The sequence below is a fragment of the Branchiostoma floridae genome, chromosome 19 (assembly GCF_000003815.2).
Source record: "Branchiostoma floridae strain S238N-H82 chromosome 19, Bfl_VNyyK, whole genome shotgun sequence".
NCBI classification, from domain to species: domain Eukaryota; kingdom Metazoa; phylum Chordata; class Leptocardii; order Amphioxiformes; family Branchiostomatidae; genus Branchiostoma; species Branchiostoma floridae.
In genome coordinates, this window is record NC_049997.1 from 8,244,974 (window position 1) to 8,265,322 (window position 20,349).

The 20,349-nt window shown below is 45.0% G+C and overlaps 2 protein-coding genes across 2 annotated transcripts in view; one reads left to right on the top strand and one right to left on the bottom strand.

Moving 5' to 3' along the window:
- Positions 1–444: 444 nt before the first annotated feature.
- On the top strand, positions 445–14,026 carry LOC118406858. Its single transcript, XM_035807214.1, has 3 exons — positions 445–575; positions 6,233–11,148; positions 11,381–14,026. Exons 2-3 carry the CDS (start codon positions 6,236–6,238, stop codon positions 13,086–13,088), a joined length of 6,621 nt encoding a protein of 2,206 aa, XP_035663107.1. The 5' UTR covers positions 445–575; positions 6,233–6,235; the 3' UTR covers positions 13,089–14,026.
- Positions 14,027–15,679: 1,653 nt separating this feature from the next.
- Positions 15,680–20,349, bottom strand: part of LOC118406895 (zinc finger protein 260-like) — a 31,485-nt gene continuing 26,815 nt past the window's right edge. The window contains exons 2-4 of the mRNA XM_035807290.1: positions 18,686–18,912; positions 17,895–18,027; positions 15,680–17,167 (exon numbers count right to left, since the gene is read on the bottom strand). Coding sequence (XP_035663183.1) covers positions 16,444–17,167; positions 17,895–18,027; positions 18,686–18,911 — 1,083 coding nt within the window. The 5' untranslated portion in view covers position 18,912 and the 3' untranslated portion in view covers positions 15,680–16,443. The remainder of the gene's footprint in view (positions 17,168–17,894; positions 18,028–18,685; positions 18,913–20,349) is intronic.

The window sequence follows — 20,349 nt, forward strand, 5'->3', positions numbered from 1 at the left end:
AGATCTGCTTGGAGATTAGGTTTCGTTGTCCAATAAATCACAGTTTTTCATCCTTATACACCCTTTTCACTAGGACGGCGCTCTCGCCTTTCGACGCGCTCTCTGCGACCTAAAATTTGACATATCGCTCAACGAATTCTATAGAAAGAAACGAATCTTTTACACTTTGTGTGTTTTGTCGTCTTCTCGGTCACACTTTTACATTTTGTATGATATACCCAGTATGAAAATCCAAGGTTACACATATCCTATTTAGGTCGCAGTGAGAGCGCATCGCGATCGTCGTCTAGTGGAAAGGGGGGCGTACGAGGACTCAAGGATTGTCAAGCTTGATACCAGGTGACCGAGAGGGCATGACTTGAGGATGACAGCCGTAGGCGTGGCCGACGACCGACAGGTAACACAACACCTTAGGGTAGTACCAGGCACAGGAGCTTTGACCCATTCAATGCAAATAGGCCACGCCCGGCTTTTTTCTTTAAGAGGCTGAGCCCTCTCCACGCACTCCTTCATTCCGTTACGCTGCTTCCACGAGAGGACCTTCTTCAAGAAACCGTCTGAGACGTCAAAAAAAGGTAAGGGAAATTTGCCGACTTGTTCGCAATCGTCCTGTAATAGTAGTAACATTTGTTTGAAGATTTCCCGTTTCTTTTTTCCCCGTTATAATAAAAATCACTGCATGAGAGATTTTAAGTTTTACCCCTTTTCACGGAAGACTTACTATGGAGCCAGAACGCTAGCTTTGTGTCCTTACTTCGAAGTTGAGTTTTATGCATAGCCGTCTGACTACAGACATTCATGTTGCGTTTAGTTTATGGTGGGGAGTATAAGAAATTTCGTCGTAATTTCTTTCGTTGATAAAAATCTGGTGAATTTTGCGTATCAGTGACGCATATCATAATCCCTCTGAAAACGTAGGCCCGTAAACGTGTAGATCCGAAATCATGTGAATTTTTGCTTCGATTCGTACATGTATCGGCTGATTTTTGGGGAAAATGGAGTTGTTCCAATGGTTTCAAAGTTGTCCACGTAATGTGCGTGAGTGACTTGCAAGTCTTTATCCTAGCCGCCTTTAGTCCCCGTCTATCCTTGTGTATTTGTACTTGTGCGCAATGGTGCGGTGGGTGGGTCTAGTTTGCCTTTGTTCGTTTTTTTTTCGTCAGACAACTACACTGAGAGAACAGCATACAAAGAGGCTTGTCTGTATATTGAATAAGATAGACGGCACTTGAGAGTTAGTTTAGGAATTTTCGCTTAGTTTAGTAAAAGCTTAAGTGAGTGGTACGTTTCACCCTTTTCTAAGTGTCAACTCTGCGTTGTTCGCCTATTTTTTAATGGATAGGCGATGTCGGCGGTGTCAATTGTAGTAAGATATACCGCTTTTCTCTTAGCTGTGTCATCCGACAAGGATATACTAGGTCAGACTACGGCGTGTATAAAGGTGTGAATTAGAGCGAGTCTCGATAATGCCTTACATAGGGCCCTCTTGTTTACTTAAAGGCTATTACAAGAGCGTCTTTCTTCAAGATTTAATGATTTAACTCACTTGGAATGGCTGCAATTGATCATGAATCCCTTCAAGTAGATGTATGATATATTTGTGGGATGGTTAATGGTTTATGGTTGGTTCTATGAGTATGGAACCGACCGTCGTCTAGTTTCGGTAGCGGGCGTGGTCCGATGGTTGGTGACCGACAGATCATCTTGCGGCCATTGTTAGTTACTCAGCCGCCTGGCATGTTACCCACACAGGGAGGGGTGGAGTCCGTGGGGCGATTTAACCAGTGACCTACAGGTTATTCTGGTGTCTTTCACAAAAGAGCTAGAGAGTTTGCATGCCCATACAACGCTAAACTTGTTGAAAAGAGACGCAGAGATTTCGTTTGCGCAGTAACGCTATACGTATAAAGTTTGCTCTTGCTACGATTTGGGCCTATCTTACTAGACGGTGACCATACAGAGACGAGCATTGAATTAGTGTGATGCTTGTTCATAATTGGAATGGGGTACAAAATGTAAAGATATCATTCAAAAGACAAAAAAACTCACAAAACGTGAAATAAGATAGTTCTTTATCTATGAAATTCGTTAAATTCGTGACCGATCATTTTTCGCTTAGCCAAAGGACTTTTAAGCTATGGAAGGTTTGTCGTGTAATGCATTGCTCCTGAAGTGGTAGTAATTGGAAGAACTTTGCGTTTTAGTAACCCTCTTCTGTGCCCTTGCGCTTTGACAAATGCCCTAGCGAGCGAAGTTTGTTTTCCGAATAGCTTGTTTTTCTTTGCTATGGGTAGTTGGAGAATGACTTATTGCAAGCTATGAAGGTATTCATGTTTCACGCATTGCTTCTGAAGTGATAACAGCATGGAGAATATGGCGTTTTAGACACCCTCTATAGATCCCTTGTGCTTGACTTGTGTCCTAGCGAGTGAAGTTTTTGTTTATTTCTGGACAGCTTGTTTTTTCTTGCTATGGGTAGTTGGAGAATGTCTAGGTATGAATGTATTCAATATTTACGCATTGCTTCTGAAGTGATAACAGAATGAAGAATACATTTTTTTGTATGTAGTTTTAGACACCTTCTATTTAAAATGCCCTTGTGGCTTGACTGGTGCCCTAGCGAGCGAATTTTTTTGTTTGTTTATGAACAGCTTGTTTTTTCTTGTTATGGATAGTTGGAGAAGTTGTCTAGGTATAAAGGTTATTCAATTTTCACGCATTGATTTTGAAGTTACAACAGCATGGAGAGTACGGCGTTTAGACACCCTTTAAAACGACTGTGTGACTTGACTTGTGCCCTAGCGAGCGAGGGGTGTGGTCCAACCTATCAGGCGTGTCACGTTGTCATGGCGACCAGGGGAGTGGAACAGGCAGGTGTTCTCAGGTGTTCGCTCCTTGTTGTGCCAGGCGCTACTTGTCGAGCGGCCATGCGCGGTTCGTTCAGCGCTGAGGAATTTTCTAGTCGGGTGTGACGATAGCGGTGAATGTGGCTAGCTTATATATCATTACCGCAGTGTTAGTGTTAATAGAGTGATTTGGACGGGTTAATATTTAGAGACCGAAGCAACAGGCACTATATGGATTATTCCATGAAAAATCTACTAATGTACTAATGTACTTATCTGAATATAAACCGCTTAAATGATCGTAATCACACGCAGTCCCAAAGTTTATTTTTGGTATTACAAACGTCTGCAAAATCTAATCCATCTTAGGACCCGGTCATATACGTTCTATATTCATTGTAGGATCAATCGCATCTGAGTGCATTTGGGGATAGTCGAGCATATGAACTGCAAAATTCAGCCGTCTTGTTAAAAATCCCTCCATCCATCCGGTCGTGCTAACTTGCACATTCATAAGATCTTTCGGTTTGTTACAACCTGCTTCAAAATTAAACGACATCAAACAGCCTATGACAAAAGAGACCACACCGCTACGTTAACGATGACTTGCGCGACTTGTTTCATACAGTTTCCAGCTATTTTCAATCTCCTGGCTCCCGAGATTCGAAACCGCGCCAAACCAGGTCTGCCAGCTCACAAACCCAGGACCGCTAACCGGTACGCCAAAAGCTCAGAGCCAATGGCATACCCAGTTTGGGGGCGTTTGAATCCCATTGTTACATCTTTTATGTCGCTTGCGTGACTTGTTTCAAACAAAGTTTTCAGCTATTTTTAAACTCCCAGCAGTACAGTGCCAGGCACGGTTGTGGTGGCCTTTGTAGATGTGACGTAAGGCATTTGAGTTTCTGATTGACAGGCGGACAGGTACCAATAGTACCCATGTAGGTGCAGACGCGGCTTGCGTGACTTGTTTAATTCAGTTTTTTTTATTTTTTCTAAACTCCTCGTGCCAGGCACGGTTGTGACGGTCTTTGTAGATGTGACGAAGGCATTTGAGTTTCTGGTTGACAGCTAGGCAGGTACCGATAGTACCCCTGAAAGTGCAGACGTGGCTTGCGTGACTTGTTTCATACAGTTTTTCAATTTCTTAAAAACTCCTAGTGCCAGGCACGGTTGTGGTGGTCTTTGTCGATGTGACGAAGGCATTTGAGTTTCTGGTTGACAGGTGAGCAGGTACCGACAGTACCCATATAGGTGCAGACACACCCGGACTACAAACACGCCTTCTCACACCAATCCAACCGTACCGCCAATGTAAAGACAGTCAGACTCTGCACATATGTGCCGGCCGTCTTAGCTTGTCTTATTGTTTATTCATCCGTTCCTTTAAGACTTGTTTGCGATTAATCAAGCACTGGTTAGATAAGAAAACACACTTCTTTGTTTGGTATTCAAGACCCGATTACACAATTGTACGTTCTGCGATCATCGCAAGATCGCAAACTGAAGGCATTCTTGGGATATTTAGTTTTGAATGTGTCGTGATGCGAAACTCTAAGGCTTTCCACCTTGTTGGTTCTTGGTTCTGTCACGTACAACATACTTGAAAAATTTGTGACACAAAATCGTCTGACGGTCTACGACGAATGTTAGCACACCGAAAGTTTTGACGTTTATCTCCCAAAGTATTCGTTAATTAGAACAAAATATCTTTAAATTTGGTACATTTACATCATAGTGCTAAGTGTTAGAATAAGTGATGATTTGAGCAAATATTGGCTTATAGAAAAGTGTAACTAAAGATCTTAGCTTGATGTTAAGTCCTTGTGTCACCATACAATGTTCTTTCAGCCGATTGTTTTCTAAAGCACAAGAGCAAAATGTCTTTCTGATTTGTCGAGGGTGTGATGTGGGATTTACTGTACACGGATTCATTCTTTTTGATATTTGGCAACATTCAAGACTACAGATTGTACTAGTTGTTTAGTTTTTATAGGTAATTGTAGTAGGTTCTCGTTACCGTTCTCATCATTTACTGTCACCCGGGCAGAGGTAACACGTAAAAAAAGACAATGTTTTGTTGGGTGGTTTGTTGTGAAGATGGACCACGAAAACTAGTCTACGAAATGGATTTCGTCTTTGAATTCAAAGCACAAAACATATCCCTTTAGAGCACTTACAATGGATGGATATTGTTCACATTTATGGAAAGTTTGAATTGGAACATCACAGCAACAGATAATATAAATCGTAGGATATTTACCACGTTCCCATGGATTTCGTCTTCTTGATACTGCTTGGAAAAATTTAAATCGCATTTTTGGCGTACCTGATTTTCAAGATATATGCACTATCCCTGTTTAGTCAGGCGTCCAGTCTGTAAACATGTTTACACAATCGTCCTCATTCTAACAAGAGCTTGCCAAAGAGGGACAGAGGTATCGAACACTGTTCACCTGTCCGTGTCAGGACCTGGGCAAAAACAAAGGTCAATGACCAGTGTAGGATCAGCAAAGTTAACTAGAGCGCGTCCATTACAAAACCGACCCAGTCGTTCTAGCCGAATGGCTACAGAGTTGTGTATTTGGAAATGCGAAGAGGGGTCAGTGGCCTTTATAAGTCTTTTAAGTTTAGGTGCACTCTTTTTGGATGATAGATCTAGAGCAATTGAAAATGGGCAGCGATGCAATGTATGTGTTACTTAATACCCTTTTGGATAACTCTATAGATCTAGGGCTCTTTGATGTGCTTTTTACTAGTTTCATCATGGATCTTTTCATACTAGCTTGAGTCAACCACAGTACACCCGTTGATTAAATCTTATCTAAGATGCTTTTGAATTTTGATAAAATCATAAAACACCCTTTTCTGAAATTGATATGGTATGGTTCATAGACCACTGGTCAGCCGTCCCAGTTAACTGACACCTTATAAGAGGGGAATAGACGGGAAAGGAAGGATCCCTTATGCTTTGGGCACAATGGCGCCGGTGCCCGTCGGGGGTTCGGGTGTACCCCGGCCGGCCCCGAAGCCACAAATTTGCCCAGGTTGACTGCCGAATATACCGCAGGGCCAGGGGTACATCTCTGTGTTTTCACGGTAGGTCACGGCGTTTGTTTGTCGCCAGGTCCTGGGCTGATTTTAACTCAAATATAGTCCGGTAGGCCAGAAAGTGCAAAGAACAGCCCATGACTTAAACGACAGGGCCCCCTTTCCTGATTGTGACCAAAGCATAACATTAAGAATTAGCAAAAACTCACTGTTTCATATTTCACTGAAACGTGAGATTGCATATCTGTAAATTTCTAGTCTTTTTAGTCAAAAATGGAAAAAAACAACAACTTAACAACACTTAACAGTTTTTTTGTCGCTCTTTTGTTTTACAGGAAATGGTCCGGTCCGCTACACTGCTAGTGGCGTTCGCGCTGCTGGCGTCCACTGCGCATGGGCAGTTTGATTTCGGTAACATCGACCTCGATGGAACCGGTGATCCCTTCATCATCCTCACCCGGCCTCCTACCCAAGCGCCTGTAGCAAACCCCGTCGTTGTCCAACTTCTCGGGCAGGTTTCCGACTTAATTAGGCAATCGGGCGACCCAGATGGAGCCTTCTTCGCAGAGTACTTGGTCGGGGAGCTGGCCACGGCAGGCATCACCGTAGACGGCCTCACTCAGGGTATAATCACCTCCTGGTCGAACGCGCTAGCTACGGAGGAAAACAACTACGAAAGTCTTGCCTTGCAGTTTGAGTCAGTCGGTACCCAGCTCGGGTTCAATGCGGCGCAAGTGGCCGCGAAAGCAGTGGCCGATTATAACGAGTGGCTGAATGTCACGGCCATCTTGCGTGCGCTGTCTGCTCGACTCCAGGGCATCTCTCCCGACAACATCGGTGGGGTGGCGTGGCAGATCTCCACAGCACTCTCCTCCTACGGTTATCCCAGCGACAACGCCTCTATTGAGGGCATCTACAACTGGACCGTCGCGCTTGTTGCCGCAGGGAACAACACGGACGGTGTCGCCATGGACTTCTACGGTGTCGCCGCAGCCGTTGGCGTGTCTCCCGGAAGCCTGGCACAGGATCTTCAGCAACTACTGACAGCGGCTTTGGACGAAGGCGAGTTGGTGTACTTCTACCTGATGGAAGTGAAGCAAGTCATGAGCAACTTCAACACCTCCTACATCCGGCAGTTCAGCATCTTGATCGCCCAGGAACTCAACACCCTCGGTTTTCCGCTAACCCCTGAGAACAGCGAGACGATCTACATGTGGACATTGGGCCTGTACAATAACAACGACGGCGACATCGGCGTATACATCAATCAGTTTTACGAGGTGGCCGCCAGTGTGAACAAGTCGGCATCGGAGCTCGCCAAAATCGTTTGGGAAGACCTGACTTCCCAGCTGCAGGGAGGCGCAGCAGTCACCGCGCACCTGATCGAGGTGAGAAACCTGCTGAGACTGGTGGAGTTCAGCTACATCAGAGGTCTGAGCGAGTTCATCGCGTACCAGCTGGTACCTCTCGGCTACCCCGTGCAAAACGACACCTTTGAAGTCATGTACACCTGGACCGTTGGCATGTTCGGCAACGACGACATCACTCCTTTAATCCAGCAGTTCTACGACGTGGCAAGTCTGGTGAACGTATCGGCGGCAGACCTAGCTCTGGGACTGAAAGACGCGCTGACTGCACAGCTGACGGGTGGAATGAGCGTTGTCACAGACCTGATCGAGGTCAAGAGGCTGCTGAAGACAAGTGAATTCCAGTACATCGATGACTTGAGTCTCCTCATTACAGGCGCCCTTGTTCCTTACGGTCTCGAGTACAACAACGAATCTATCGCAAGTATCTACAACTGGACCGCAGGTCTCTACCTGTCAGACGACATCCAACCTTACGTCGAGCAGTTCTACCAAGTCGCCTACATGCTGAATACGTCTGCTCCGGATTTGGCCGCGGGTCTGCGTCAACTCCTGACTGACCATTTTGCTGAAGTCGAACAAGTGGTGATGGATCTGATAGAAGTCAAGCGCCTACTCAACACCGTTGAGTTCAAGTATGTCTTCGGTTTGAGCCAGCTGATCACAGGAGCCCTAGGCCAGTACGGCCTCGAGTACAACAACGAGACCGAAGCTTTTGTGTACCAGTGGACCGCAGATCTCTACAATGCCCAAGATGACTTCGGCCCGCAAGTCGAACAGTTCTACCAAGTAGCCTACATGCTCAACGTGTCGGTCAGCTATCTGTCCAACGGTCTGAAGCAGCTCCTGACCGACCATTTCGCAGAAGTCAATCAAGTCGTGACCGATCTACTGGAAGTCAAGAGGCTGCTCGGCACAGTGGAGTTCCAGTATGTCTACGACCTGAGCCTCCTCATCACAGCAAACCTCATGCCCTACGGACTTGAATACAACAACGAATCCATCGCAATGGTGTACGGTTGGACCGCAGGTCTATACTTTGCACAAAACGACATCGGCCCACAAGTCGAGCAGTTTTACCAACTAGCCTACATGCTGAACACGTCGGTGGTAGACCTCGCGGCCGGCCTGAAACAGATCTTGACCGAGCATTTCGACAAAGTCAACGCCGTTGTAGACAACCTCCTACAAGTCCAAACCTTGCTGTTGACACTGGATGAAGCTTTTCTTCCCGGCTTAGGCCAGTATGTAACCGGTCAGCTCGCCACTCTTGGTTTCCCCTACAATGACGAAACAGTTGCACAGTTGACCCAGTGGCTGACCGACATTCGCAACGGTCTTGACTTTGGAGCCTACGTTCGCCAGTTCTACGAGGTCGCTGCTGTTGTGGGCGTGCCAGAGGTGGAGCTCTCCGGAAATCTCCTCGCTGGTCTGCGGGAACAGATCGCTCTGGGCGAGGCAGTCTACTACGACATCTTTGAAGCGAACCAGGTCCTCCCGCAATTAAGTGACATGGACGTGGCCAACACTGTCAACTTCATCATCAACTTCATTACAGACAGAGGCGTCATGGTCCCAATGGACTTGGAGCAAGGCATCAGGAATTGGACCATCGCGCTTGCACAGCCATCAGCAGACCTCCAGCCGATAATTCAAGAGCTTTACGGAGTGGCTGAGCTTATCAACATCCCGGTGAGGGACATGTCAGGGGCCTTGGTCGACCACCTTAGGAAGGAGCACTACAGTGTACCAGATTACATCGAAGTCGTGGCTCTCATCCTCCAAGATATTAACGTCGCGTACCTGAAGAACGTCTCCGTGGAGATCACACAAATCCTGACGGGACTCGGCATCCCGGTGCCGGCCCCTGAGCTGCAGATGACATTGTTTGAGTGGGTCGAGAACATCGCCCTCAAGCCAGAGGACCTCCCCTTATACATCGATCAGTTCAGAGAGGTCGCGGCACTGGTCAACGTTAACATTGACGAGCTGGCATACGGGCTACTCTCAGAAGTGGAAACGCTCGCAGAGGCATTCCCCGACGGCTTCAGTCCTTCCGTGCAGAACATCCTCGACAACCTACCGGAACTGATGCAGCTGTTCTCCACCTACTTCCCCGATTTCTACGCCAACGTCAACAACCAAGTCCAACAGTTTGGCATGGCGGCATGGGCCAACGTATCGGCAAACCTGACCAACTATTTCAACAACGCACCACCCGAGCAAGCCATGATGTTCGAAAACAAGCTTCCTGAAATTGCCGCTCTCCTAGGCATCGACATCCCAGCTAACGTGCTCCAAGGAGACGCCAACGCAATCATTCAGTACATCCAAAGCCAGCTCCCGGACATGTACATCCTGTCGTCGGCTATCCAACAGGCGTTGGAAGCAATGACTCAGCAATTCCCAGCTCAACTCGTCGGAGAACTGCTGGAGGTGATTTTCGGCGTCGACATCCCTGATGATTTCTCCTTCGATCCAACCTACATCGTTCAGCAGATCCCGGTCTTCCTCGGCAGCCTTGGCGTGCAGGTGCCTTCCAACTACTACGACATCGTGATGGCGTTTGCATCCTTCGAGCAAACCCCAGAGTGGTTCGCCAACAACGGCGCAACCATCGTCTCTCCCTTTGGAATCAGCCTCCCCGACGACTTCCAACCCACAGAGGAGTACGTTGCCGCCAACCTCGACAAGATCATCCAAACCATCGCCAACCAGGCGCCACAGATCGTCGGGGTTCTCTACAACACAACACAGCAGATCTTTATGCAAGTTCAGCAAAACATCGCCGTCAACTCCGGTGGCGACGTCGGCATGTTCATTCAGCAAATCATCCAGAAGGTTCTGGACTTGCTGCCTGGAGCCAGCGACTACTTCGGCTTCTACCTGCCGGAAGACTACAGACCTGAGTTGATCTACTTCGCCGAGTGGGGCATCAACGAGCTCTTCAACCTCATCCCCACAAAGGAAGAATTCGTTCAAATGGCCGTGCAACCAATCGCTGCTACCCTGGCACCAAACGACACGTGGATTGCAGAGCTCTTGGAGGATCAATTCAGTCTGATATACGATCTGAACATGGTGTACATCGAGCATATGCCCGACGCTCTCAAGTGGATCGGCCGATGGCTTGGTTTCGAACTTCCCGACGACTTCAAGTTGGAGCCCGAGTGGTTCATCGCCCAGCTGCCCATGGTGCAGGCGTACGTAGAGCAGAACGCCGGAATGTGGTTCGACCAAGCGACCATGATGTTTGCTGAGTGGTCCGAGCAGGCCAACATGTGGATCAGCGGCTTCATGACGGACAGCCAGGGATGGAACGACATGGTCAACGCCTGGATCAACGACCTACCTCAGACAGTGGCTGGCTTGTTCAACCTCGATACTCTCTTCATGTATTTGGATCCTGCGAATGCGCCAGAATGGATGACCATGACACCTCCTCCAATCCCATTCGATGCCTTCCTCACAGACGGATGCGTCCACGCCATCGCCTTCATCCTGGACGTCGACATCCCCGAAGACTACAAAGTTGACGATCTGAGCAAAGACTTCAATATGCTAGTCAACAAGCTCTTCATGACGCCGCCCGACTACGAGCTCTCCTTCCTCGGCGAACTCCAATGGCAGTGGGAGACCTTCTTCGTCAAGCCCCTGAAACTGAACATCCCAGACGACTTCCAGCCCAGCCTGCAGTACCTTCCTGACGTCATGATGTACTTCGGTATCAACCCGCCAGATAACTTCGAGCCAACCCTCGACTTCTTCCTGATGTGGGGTAAAGAGTTCATGATGAAGCTTGGGTTCGTCTTCCCTGAGAGGGACATGATGGGGGCCCGAGACGACGATGCCACGGATGCTCAAGCCGGCGATGTCATGTCTAGGTGAGAGTCTATTTATTTATTTTTTGAACACTTATGCTCATTTCCATGTATTTAGTATAACTCTCTGTACTAATTTTGGTAAGTGATCTGTCTATAACCTTGTAATAACATTTAGTTTTCGTCCATTTTCCAAGATATGCCATCTGTGCTTTGTTCTAACAGAACAAACTGCTGCTCTGCCGTAGATATGTAGGCGTTTCGATTAATCATTTGAATTTTTGTGTCGTTACAGTGACGACATGATGATGATGGATTTCGCGTTCCTTGAGTACATGGCGGAGTTCTTCATCGTCAACCAGAACAACTGGCCCATGATCATCAAGGAGGCGGAGACGGCGTTCCCGATGATCGCCGCCCACTTCGCCGAAGCCGGGGACAAGATCGCCATGACCTTCATGCGCGACGTGAACATCATCCTGCAGGCCTACACAGACTACAACACCAAGGTCGCCAGCAACTTCATGAACCTGTACGAGGGGATCTACGATCACGTCACGATGCGAGCACAGGTCCTGGTGAAGAAGATGATGATGTACGTGTCGCACATGATGAAGCTGGGCAGGCACAACTTCCAGGCTATGGTGAGGCACCTCCGTCTGAGGCTGTCCATCGAGCTGCACTACCTGGCTCACCTCGCAGAGGAGTTCATGAACAACGGAAACAACTACCCCATCCTGCAAGCGATCGCCCAACAATTCCAGCAGCCCAGTCATCCCATGATGAACATCCTTTCCGGCTTCCTTGACAACTACTTCCAGTCTCAGAACAAGCACCCGATCGCGGTTCTGCACGACTACCTCCACAGCCGCCCCAGCGTGTCTACATCCCGCCCTCTCATCGACGTGATCGCCAACTACCTCGACGGCATGTCCAACCGCCCGAGCCGCCCGATCCTGGAACAGATCATGAACTACTTCTCCGGTCAGCAGCAGAGCGCTTGGGACGACGTTGCCGACTTCTTCTTCGGAATGAACAACAACAACCAGCGCCCTCTTCTGCAACAGCTCTTCGACAATTTCTTCGGAAGCAACCAACAGCAGTACCCAGTCATTCAGGCCATCGCAGACAACTTCTTCGGCAATTCTCAGCAGCAGTCATCCCCCGTGCAAATGCTGATGGACTACCTCAATGGGCAATCGAACAGGCCAAACATGCAATCCATCGTCCAACAGCTCCTTGGCTCCTCTTCAGTCATCAACCAGCTGTTCGGAAACAACGAGAGGCCAACACCGCAGCAAATGCTGTACGAGCACATCTTCGGCAACGATGGCCAGCGTCCTCAGGCAAGCCTGCAGGTACTCATCCAGCAGATGTTTGGCACAAACAGGCCCTCGCCCAACCAGATCATGCAGCAGGCAGTCCAAGTCATGTTCGGTGTTCAGCAGCAGGGCTGGAACACAAACACGTTCTACGACGACGATAATCAAGATCCGCTCGCCTGGCTCCTTGGAGACGACTGGATGAATTGGTTCATGCCGGAAGAGGAAGAGAATGACAACTGGTTCTCCTGGCTGTTTGAAGAAGAAGACAAGGAAGATGACAATAATGACTGGTTCTCCTGGCTTATGGGTGATGAGGACAAGTCATCAGAGGAGGACAAGGAGGATAGCTGGCTGTCCTGGCTGTTTGGAGAAGAAGACAAAGAGGACGATAAGGAAGACGACACACAAGATTGGTGGTCCTCGTGGTTTGGCGGCGAAGAAGAAGAAGAGGAGAAGCCGGAGATGTGGTACACGTGGTTCTTCACCCCTCCTATGGAACAGGACAAGGACTCCTCCGAATCGATGGAGAACAACTGGCTCTCCTGGGCGCAACCTCAGAACGATGACCAGCCGGACACTTTCCTGACCTGGTGGCTGTCGGACGACTCCCAGATGTACTCCGGATTCGACCATCTCGTCAAACCCATGCAGTTCCTTCGCGGTCGCCAGTGGGGTTAGTCATCCTAAACAGCACCTTATAACTCAGGTAGACAACTGCGTAGTGCTCTCCAAAATCAACACAATGTAACAGTGGTGGTAGAATACTTTTCAAGGCTTAGTCAAGAAAATATCAGAAGTCAGTGACTTTATTTCTGAGAATCTGTATAGAAGCAAAGTTTGGCTCTTGCGCTAGACAGGGAAAATACCCTCAGAAGATGTAATGTCGAAAAGCATGGCAGTACTGTATCTGTAAAATCACATTCTTTCACCAGGAATGAATGTATTTTTGTAGAATTGTTTGAGCGGTGAGAAGAAAATTCACGACAAACGAAACAATTGCATTACTTGGTGGACGTCTTTCCCTTTGTAGCATTGAGTTTTCCCTGAAAAGTCCTTGGTTTTATCAATCAAATTGATTGAGTCTACTTTCAATACATAGACATTTTCCGATTATCAAAGTCCTTAGACTGTGAATAGTCATTTTTAAACAAACATCGTATACATTGTACTCGACTACGCTGTATCAATGCAATGTGTGAATTTTTTTGTTAAAACAAGGAAGCATGTACAAGCAATAATGAAAATGTAAGTAATGACAACAAGATGTTTAGTGCAGACGACGTAATTGTTCTTTAATCAACACGTAATATATGTCAGTGTTCCTTGATGGAAATACTACACAACCCTTTTCGTGTGATGTCGAAATGTTATTATTCGTTCCAAAACAAGAAAAAAAGGAATGAGCGCTTGTAACCGAAGAATCTACAATGTAAGAGTACAGAAATGTATTTTTAACAACTTTCATTCATTGATTTAATACTGTGATATGTAAGTTCTAGACTATCAGGGTTAGAGCAAACAAATTTGCTCATTGTGTATGCATTGCAATATTACACAAGTACGTACTGTTCGAAAGATTACTGAATGATACAATACAAATCATGATGCTCATTCCACTCTTTTGTAGCTGTCGTGTTTTTCTGATACAATAGCGAAGTCAAGTCAGTCAGGTCACAGTGCCAGTGAAATGGACATTTCTCTATCATGAACGCCAAAATTCACTCTTTGCTAATAGAAAACGTCCATGTAATCTTAAAGTCAATTGTCTACTGTGTGCTCATTGGTGGGACAAATCAGCAACTAGACGGTGACGTCACAGAATTCACCATTAGCTAGGAGTCCATTCCGTGACGTCATGATCCGTTACTGGTATGTCCTACCAATGAGCGCACAGCAAACAATTGATTGCACAGATGTTTTCAGAGAGGATCAAATTTGTACTTCAGTGATAGGAGAGCTTTCATGCCAATGGCGCTGTCAATTTTTATATGATGATAATGAATTTAGATTAGTTAGATTAGATGTCCTTTTAGGAACTGACAATGAGCCGAATGTTACACTACAATTCAAACCATATCAGTAGATAATGTCAAACAACCAGTAAATGATCTGGTAGACATATACAACCCCCTCTAACCGACGCACAAACATAGAAAACGCCGCACCTAGATCCGATAACAAGACACAAATAGGGGTCTCGCCCTTGTGTGCGCTAGACTAAATATATATTACTATGCCTATAATGACTTCAAATTATTCCTACATACATGAACTGCCTTATGTGCTTCAAGGCAGCCGAAAGACAACTGTCTCCAAGAATATATAAAAAAGTAACAAATGGACTCCACAACAACAAAAATATGCGTCGAGTAAAATATACTATTCAACAAAGGTCGGGGTCTACTGTAGTGGCTTTTGCCGTGCGACTAAACATCATCTAATATGTTGCAGTTGTTTTGACTCAACAAACCTAATGTTTACATTTTGCCTGGCCTCTCCAATACTAGCAGGATCTGTTTCAACTTCTGTTACACTAAATAAAGGTAAGAGGGTCAGGAAAGGCTTTTAAGATGGAAAAAACAACACATTTGTTTGAAAACATATTTGTTGCAACTTATTTCTATCTATATCTATAGGTGTTTGTCTTGCAAAAGATTCACTGGTCCTAGACTCACAGACGTTATTCTGTGAGGCTCCAATACTAAATGAGCTTAAATCACCAACGTCACAAGGTAGTGTTGAACTTTGACCTCTTCACGCAAACGAACACGTTCAAAGAAGGCCCCGACACGCCGTCCACACGTTATGTATGCCTTCTTGTTGACCCCTTCAATCTTTGTCTGAAAGCAATCCAGAAGTTTGTTCCGCTAAATGGTTTGTGGCTAGTGGATCATCATTCATTATGTCGAAAACTCTTTGTTCCCTCTATGACAGATCAAATTTGGACGGATGACTCGGCAGACTAAAACTTCATTAGGCTACAGTAAGCAAAACTACTTTAAAGGCGTGTGACATTTAAATAGGCAACAATATCAATATTTTAACTGCAGTATTTTGCCCTTGCTAGAGTGATGTAACCAAAACACATTTGGGAGTTGCATAACGCTTTTAAGATGTCAATAATATTTGTATTTGGAAAACACACCTGATGTAATGGGGTCTTACCATTGCCTGTTCACGTGGTGTTCACGTGTATTTCACGTGGTAATGTGTAAAAGCAATGTGCGATTGTTGTTCCGAAGAAAACAAAGACACACAAAAGGAAGATGTGAGTGATCTTACGTAGTCTTGTTTCCCATATCTAAAGAATGTACAGTTTATATACAGTGCACAAAATAAATAAGAACTTTGTTTAACTATACAAACAATGAGCTTTCATGATATATCAAAGAAGTCATACTTCTAGATAACACTGCAACATATTTTACGTTTCACGTATAACAATATGTACTACATTAACTACAATAACTATAAATGGTCATTGGACCAATATATTTTTCATAACATAAACATTCATGTAAACGAACATGGACTTCAATGGCACGCATTTACCTTATCCTTTGATTGTAGTTTACCGTTTAACGCAGTGGACTTTGATTATATCTGTTTCTCGAAATGCAACAAGTTTCATTCAATCATTACAACATTATGCTACATGGAACCAGTGGCAAGTGCACCTGTGCACCTTTCTGTTTGATATGGTTTTGAAGTAATGACCAACAAAAAGGTCACAACAACAGTAGCAAGAAGGCTCTTAACTTTAGTACCAACAAAGCTGCCAGGGGTCGTCTACTTGTAAACCGCTAAGTAGTCAAAATTCTTTCAAAAATGTCATAGACAATAAAAGCAAGTAGAACTGTGCGTCTATTTCGTAGCCTGGTATCTAGCTGTGTTATAGCTCCCGAGTATTTTCTGTCCTCTTAGCAAATACGGCTGGATACCAGGCTATCTGATTGGGGAGTATTATAACGTGCGAAGAGAACATTTTGGATTGTAATAATAGAATGCAATTCAGAGTCTGTATTCTGTGTGTCTACTTAACCTCTGTAGCCAGGAGTGTACAGAGTACAGGGTAGCAATGATTGTTATTGTCTTCTTTAGTACTGTGGTCATCCCGAAAGTCATCATCTTCAAAAGGGTTTTCTGAGTTCTTGTCGTTCAAGAAGTGTTCTGGACTCACTGGCGGTTGTGAAGGGGGTAACCGATCCAGTCTCTCTGAGGTTGCCAAGAAATCCCCATGTTGATCCTTGTAACAAAGCCAATACGTCGGGCGACGAAGGCTATCCAAACAGCAGTTCAACAGTTTCTTTGACCAGTAGAAGTCGGAATAAGATGGAGGACTGATATGGGGTTTTACAGGTGTCCGGACGTCGAGTTTCGTTGGAGTGCAGTACATACGCCGACGCTTCCAAAACGTATTACATTTTCCGTTTTGGTAGGGGAAATACTGGTTGCCTATGTGGCTGTGCATGTGTGCTTCGTAATCGCCCTTGTTTGCCATGACGTGCGAGCAAATCTTACACAAAAAGTGGTCCGTGTTTGGCGTAGCAAAATGCACGATCATCACCGACAACGTTGAAGACATGAAGTCGCAACACGGACATTTGTAGACGCCCTCTTGCGGATCTTCGGGGCGGTGCAGTTTGAGTCTCATGTGGCGCGAAAGTTTGCCCGACTCCGCGGTCGCGTAGCAACAGCGCGAACATCTGTAAGGTTTTTCTCCGATGTGAATTTTCATGTGAGACGCCATGTTTGATCTGTGGATTTAAACAAACAGTCTTCTAAACAATACAAATATCATTTACTCTGTATCAATATCCAGAGAGCTAGATAGCTCATAATAACCAACATGACCTACATTTACATTACGCACATACATTGCAATATTCCATACCATGCGTCCACTGCTACATGCAACAAAAACAACAACACTAACTAAACAACAATTGAAAAACTGAAGAAAAAAAACAAGCATTCTTTGCATTGCGGCAGCGACACCTAGCTGCAATGAGAAGTAAAACAAGCGAGGATTGCCCGACAGACGCCGACCGATCACCAACAAATCGGCTAGGTAGTAACTCTACCTATAGCTAGTATTTATGGGCAGGTTAAACATTTTCTTTCTTATTTTTTGCTCGAGATTACTTTTGAACAACTTTTTTTACTGGTTCCAATGCAATACAAACATTCCCTAACATACCTATATACATACCTATATATACATAGGTTAAGTCAACTGTCCATTCATCTGTCGATTGTTAGCTGTAGATTACTAGTAATGTTCTGATTTCAACTCACATGCTCTATCGTGGTCGGCCCTATAGCTACTATCGAAGTCAAAGACGATAAGATACAGTTAAGCGTTAGACCTAAAGACTAGAGTAGTTACTACTAGTATACTGTTTACCATGGTTTGTCATTTTTTTGTCACTTACAATTATACCTCCGACAAGAACTTGCAATAAACTTATTACTAGTACCTACTTGTACGCCGCCCTGTATCCGCACTCCCCACACATGTACGGTTTGGTGTGTTTGGCCAGGTGCGCTCTCAGGGCCTTACGGCGGGTAGCGGCGAACTCACAGTGACGACATCGGTAGATTTTGATGGCCCAAACTGTGAACAAAACAAAAAATACGAAATTTTCTATAAAGACTGTCAAAGGACTGATGTCTTACCTGATAGTACAAAAATGTCAACATGAAAGCAGTTAGCTAGGTTTAAACATATGAACAATTAGCAAAACAAAATACACAAAAAAACCCACAAGTTGTACAGCTATGGCTTCTATCAGGCGAGCACAGATGAGCATCTGTGTTGTAGATTTTAGAAAACTACTGCTCTGTTTATTCTTACTCAAACACATTCATACATATATGTGGTGACCAGCCCCCGTCCTGCCACTTGCTACATTCAGCAATCGAACACCACAGAGTATCTGATACTTAATCAGTAACCATGGTAACAGTCGTCTGGTCCAGGTAATTAACTTCATATCTATTTGGAGAAGAAGGATGGAAAGAAGACGAAACAACGCAAAACAACATTCCCTTCCCAGAGATAACACGAACACAAAAAATTGTTCGATGGTATACCTTAAAGCTTTATTTATACGACCACGTGCACCGTCCTTAATCTACTACAAAAGCAAATAAGAGATTTGGTTTTTGGTTCAGAATAAGATTTTTCTAATGTCAGTCAGATGTAACGTTACCCTAGAAAGAAAAGCACCAATCGGACAAACACCTTTAAAGACTGATAGCTGTTTTCTGACCTTTGTGTTTAGAGCTGTGTATGTTCATCTCACACTCGAACGGCGTGGTAAACTGGCAGTGGCTGCACTTGTAAAATCTTTCCCGTGGGTGGGCCCTCTTCAGATGACGTGTGAGGTTCTTCTTGTACTGGGAGTTGAAGTCGCAGTACGGACACTCGTTAATCACGAAGTTATCACGTGACGAGCACGTGATCTCATCCTCAGGATGGTCTGTGTCGTCCTCCATTCTTGTCATTCATGGATAGATAGAAAGAAAGCATGAATGAATAATACGGGCGGCACAATTTAGTCTCTTATAGGTCTTTTACTTGTCTAATTAATAATTAACAATTAGGGCCCAAACGCATAACACTTAGCCTCTGCCCCAAAGTGCTATCTACTTCTCAAAAATCACGACTACAACATGTCCAGTACACGAGATATCAATAACGGAAATTTCGCTGCAGCACCTTAGAAAGTCACTAGGTGGCCATTATCAACCTTGACCTTCGTTTTCCCGACCCCTACTCACCTACAAATTATCGCGAGGATCCATGCAAGGCTTCTTGAGTTATGCTGTTCTGGTCTCATTTTATGAGTTTTTTTTTTTCACTCCATTGAAAGTAATACAAAAATACGTTTTTTTACGTTCATAATGAAGCTACAGGAAACCTCATTTTATTCATTCTTTGTTGAGCACATTTTCCCTATATCATAAGAGAGCATTGCCAATGACCAATAAACCATACGTTCTTTGTTTATAGCAATTACAAACTACACTTTGTCACTCCGCGCAGGAGGCACATTTTCGCTGTTCGTGTACAACCGCACCACTCAGAACCTAGAATTATGTACCTCCGACATTGCAGTTACAAACAAACTTTCACCAATCTAACTTTTGAGAACAGTTTGACTGGCTGAAAGGGAATTTCTCGCCGCTGAAAACACACGCGTCCATGCAGCCGTTCATATATATATTCTGGCTCGGCACTCTTTTAGGAGTACCCCCTCGGAGTAATACATGAATGAGACCTTCAAAGGCAGACAAGCTGACACACAGACACACAAACACACCGAAAACATATTAACCTTCTTGTTTAATGTAATAAATGATATCACGTATTGTCAACAACTGAACCCCAACATGTTTGTTAACGTGTTTGATGTTTTCGTTTCTTTCTCGTCTCGTTTTGATTTGAAAATATGTCGGGGTCACTTGAGTCCATTGTCCAAGACGACACTCTTCTTAAATTCTAAATTCTAGGACTTTCGGAATTATATTGACGGGGAACTAGTGTATATGAGTAGAAAGCTTAGAAGGCTTGTCATGTACAAATACCATTATTCGGGTTTGTATGCTGTATTGTATCGTAGACTACACAAGTCACCAACAGAGAGTATCATTGTCTTAATTACGATCTCACTTATTTTAATACAGGTAATGATCTCTGTGTTCCGGTTGGGACCTCGATGTCACAGACTACTAAATTTGCATGAGATTTCATGAAGTAAGAATATTGTCTTCTCTAACTAATACCATTGACAAAAGTCACAAAGTACTGTCTTAAAGTGGACTCACAGAAGCATGACATAGCGGGGGGGGGGGGGGGGCATCACGAGATTTCCCTGCGACTTTACAGACAGACAAGTCAGACAACTTTTTGTGTTCCAAAAACACAGACACC

Coding starts and splice junctions, on each gene's coding strand:
- LOC118406858 (XM_035807214.1), top strand. CDS start 6,236: ATGGTCCGGTCCGCTACACTGCTAGTGGCGTTCGCGCTGCTGGCGTCC. Junction 11,149..11,380: donor GCCGGCGATGTCATGTCTAG/GTGAGAGTCTAT, acceptor GTGTCGTTACAG/TGACGACATGATGATGATGG.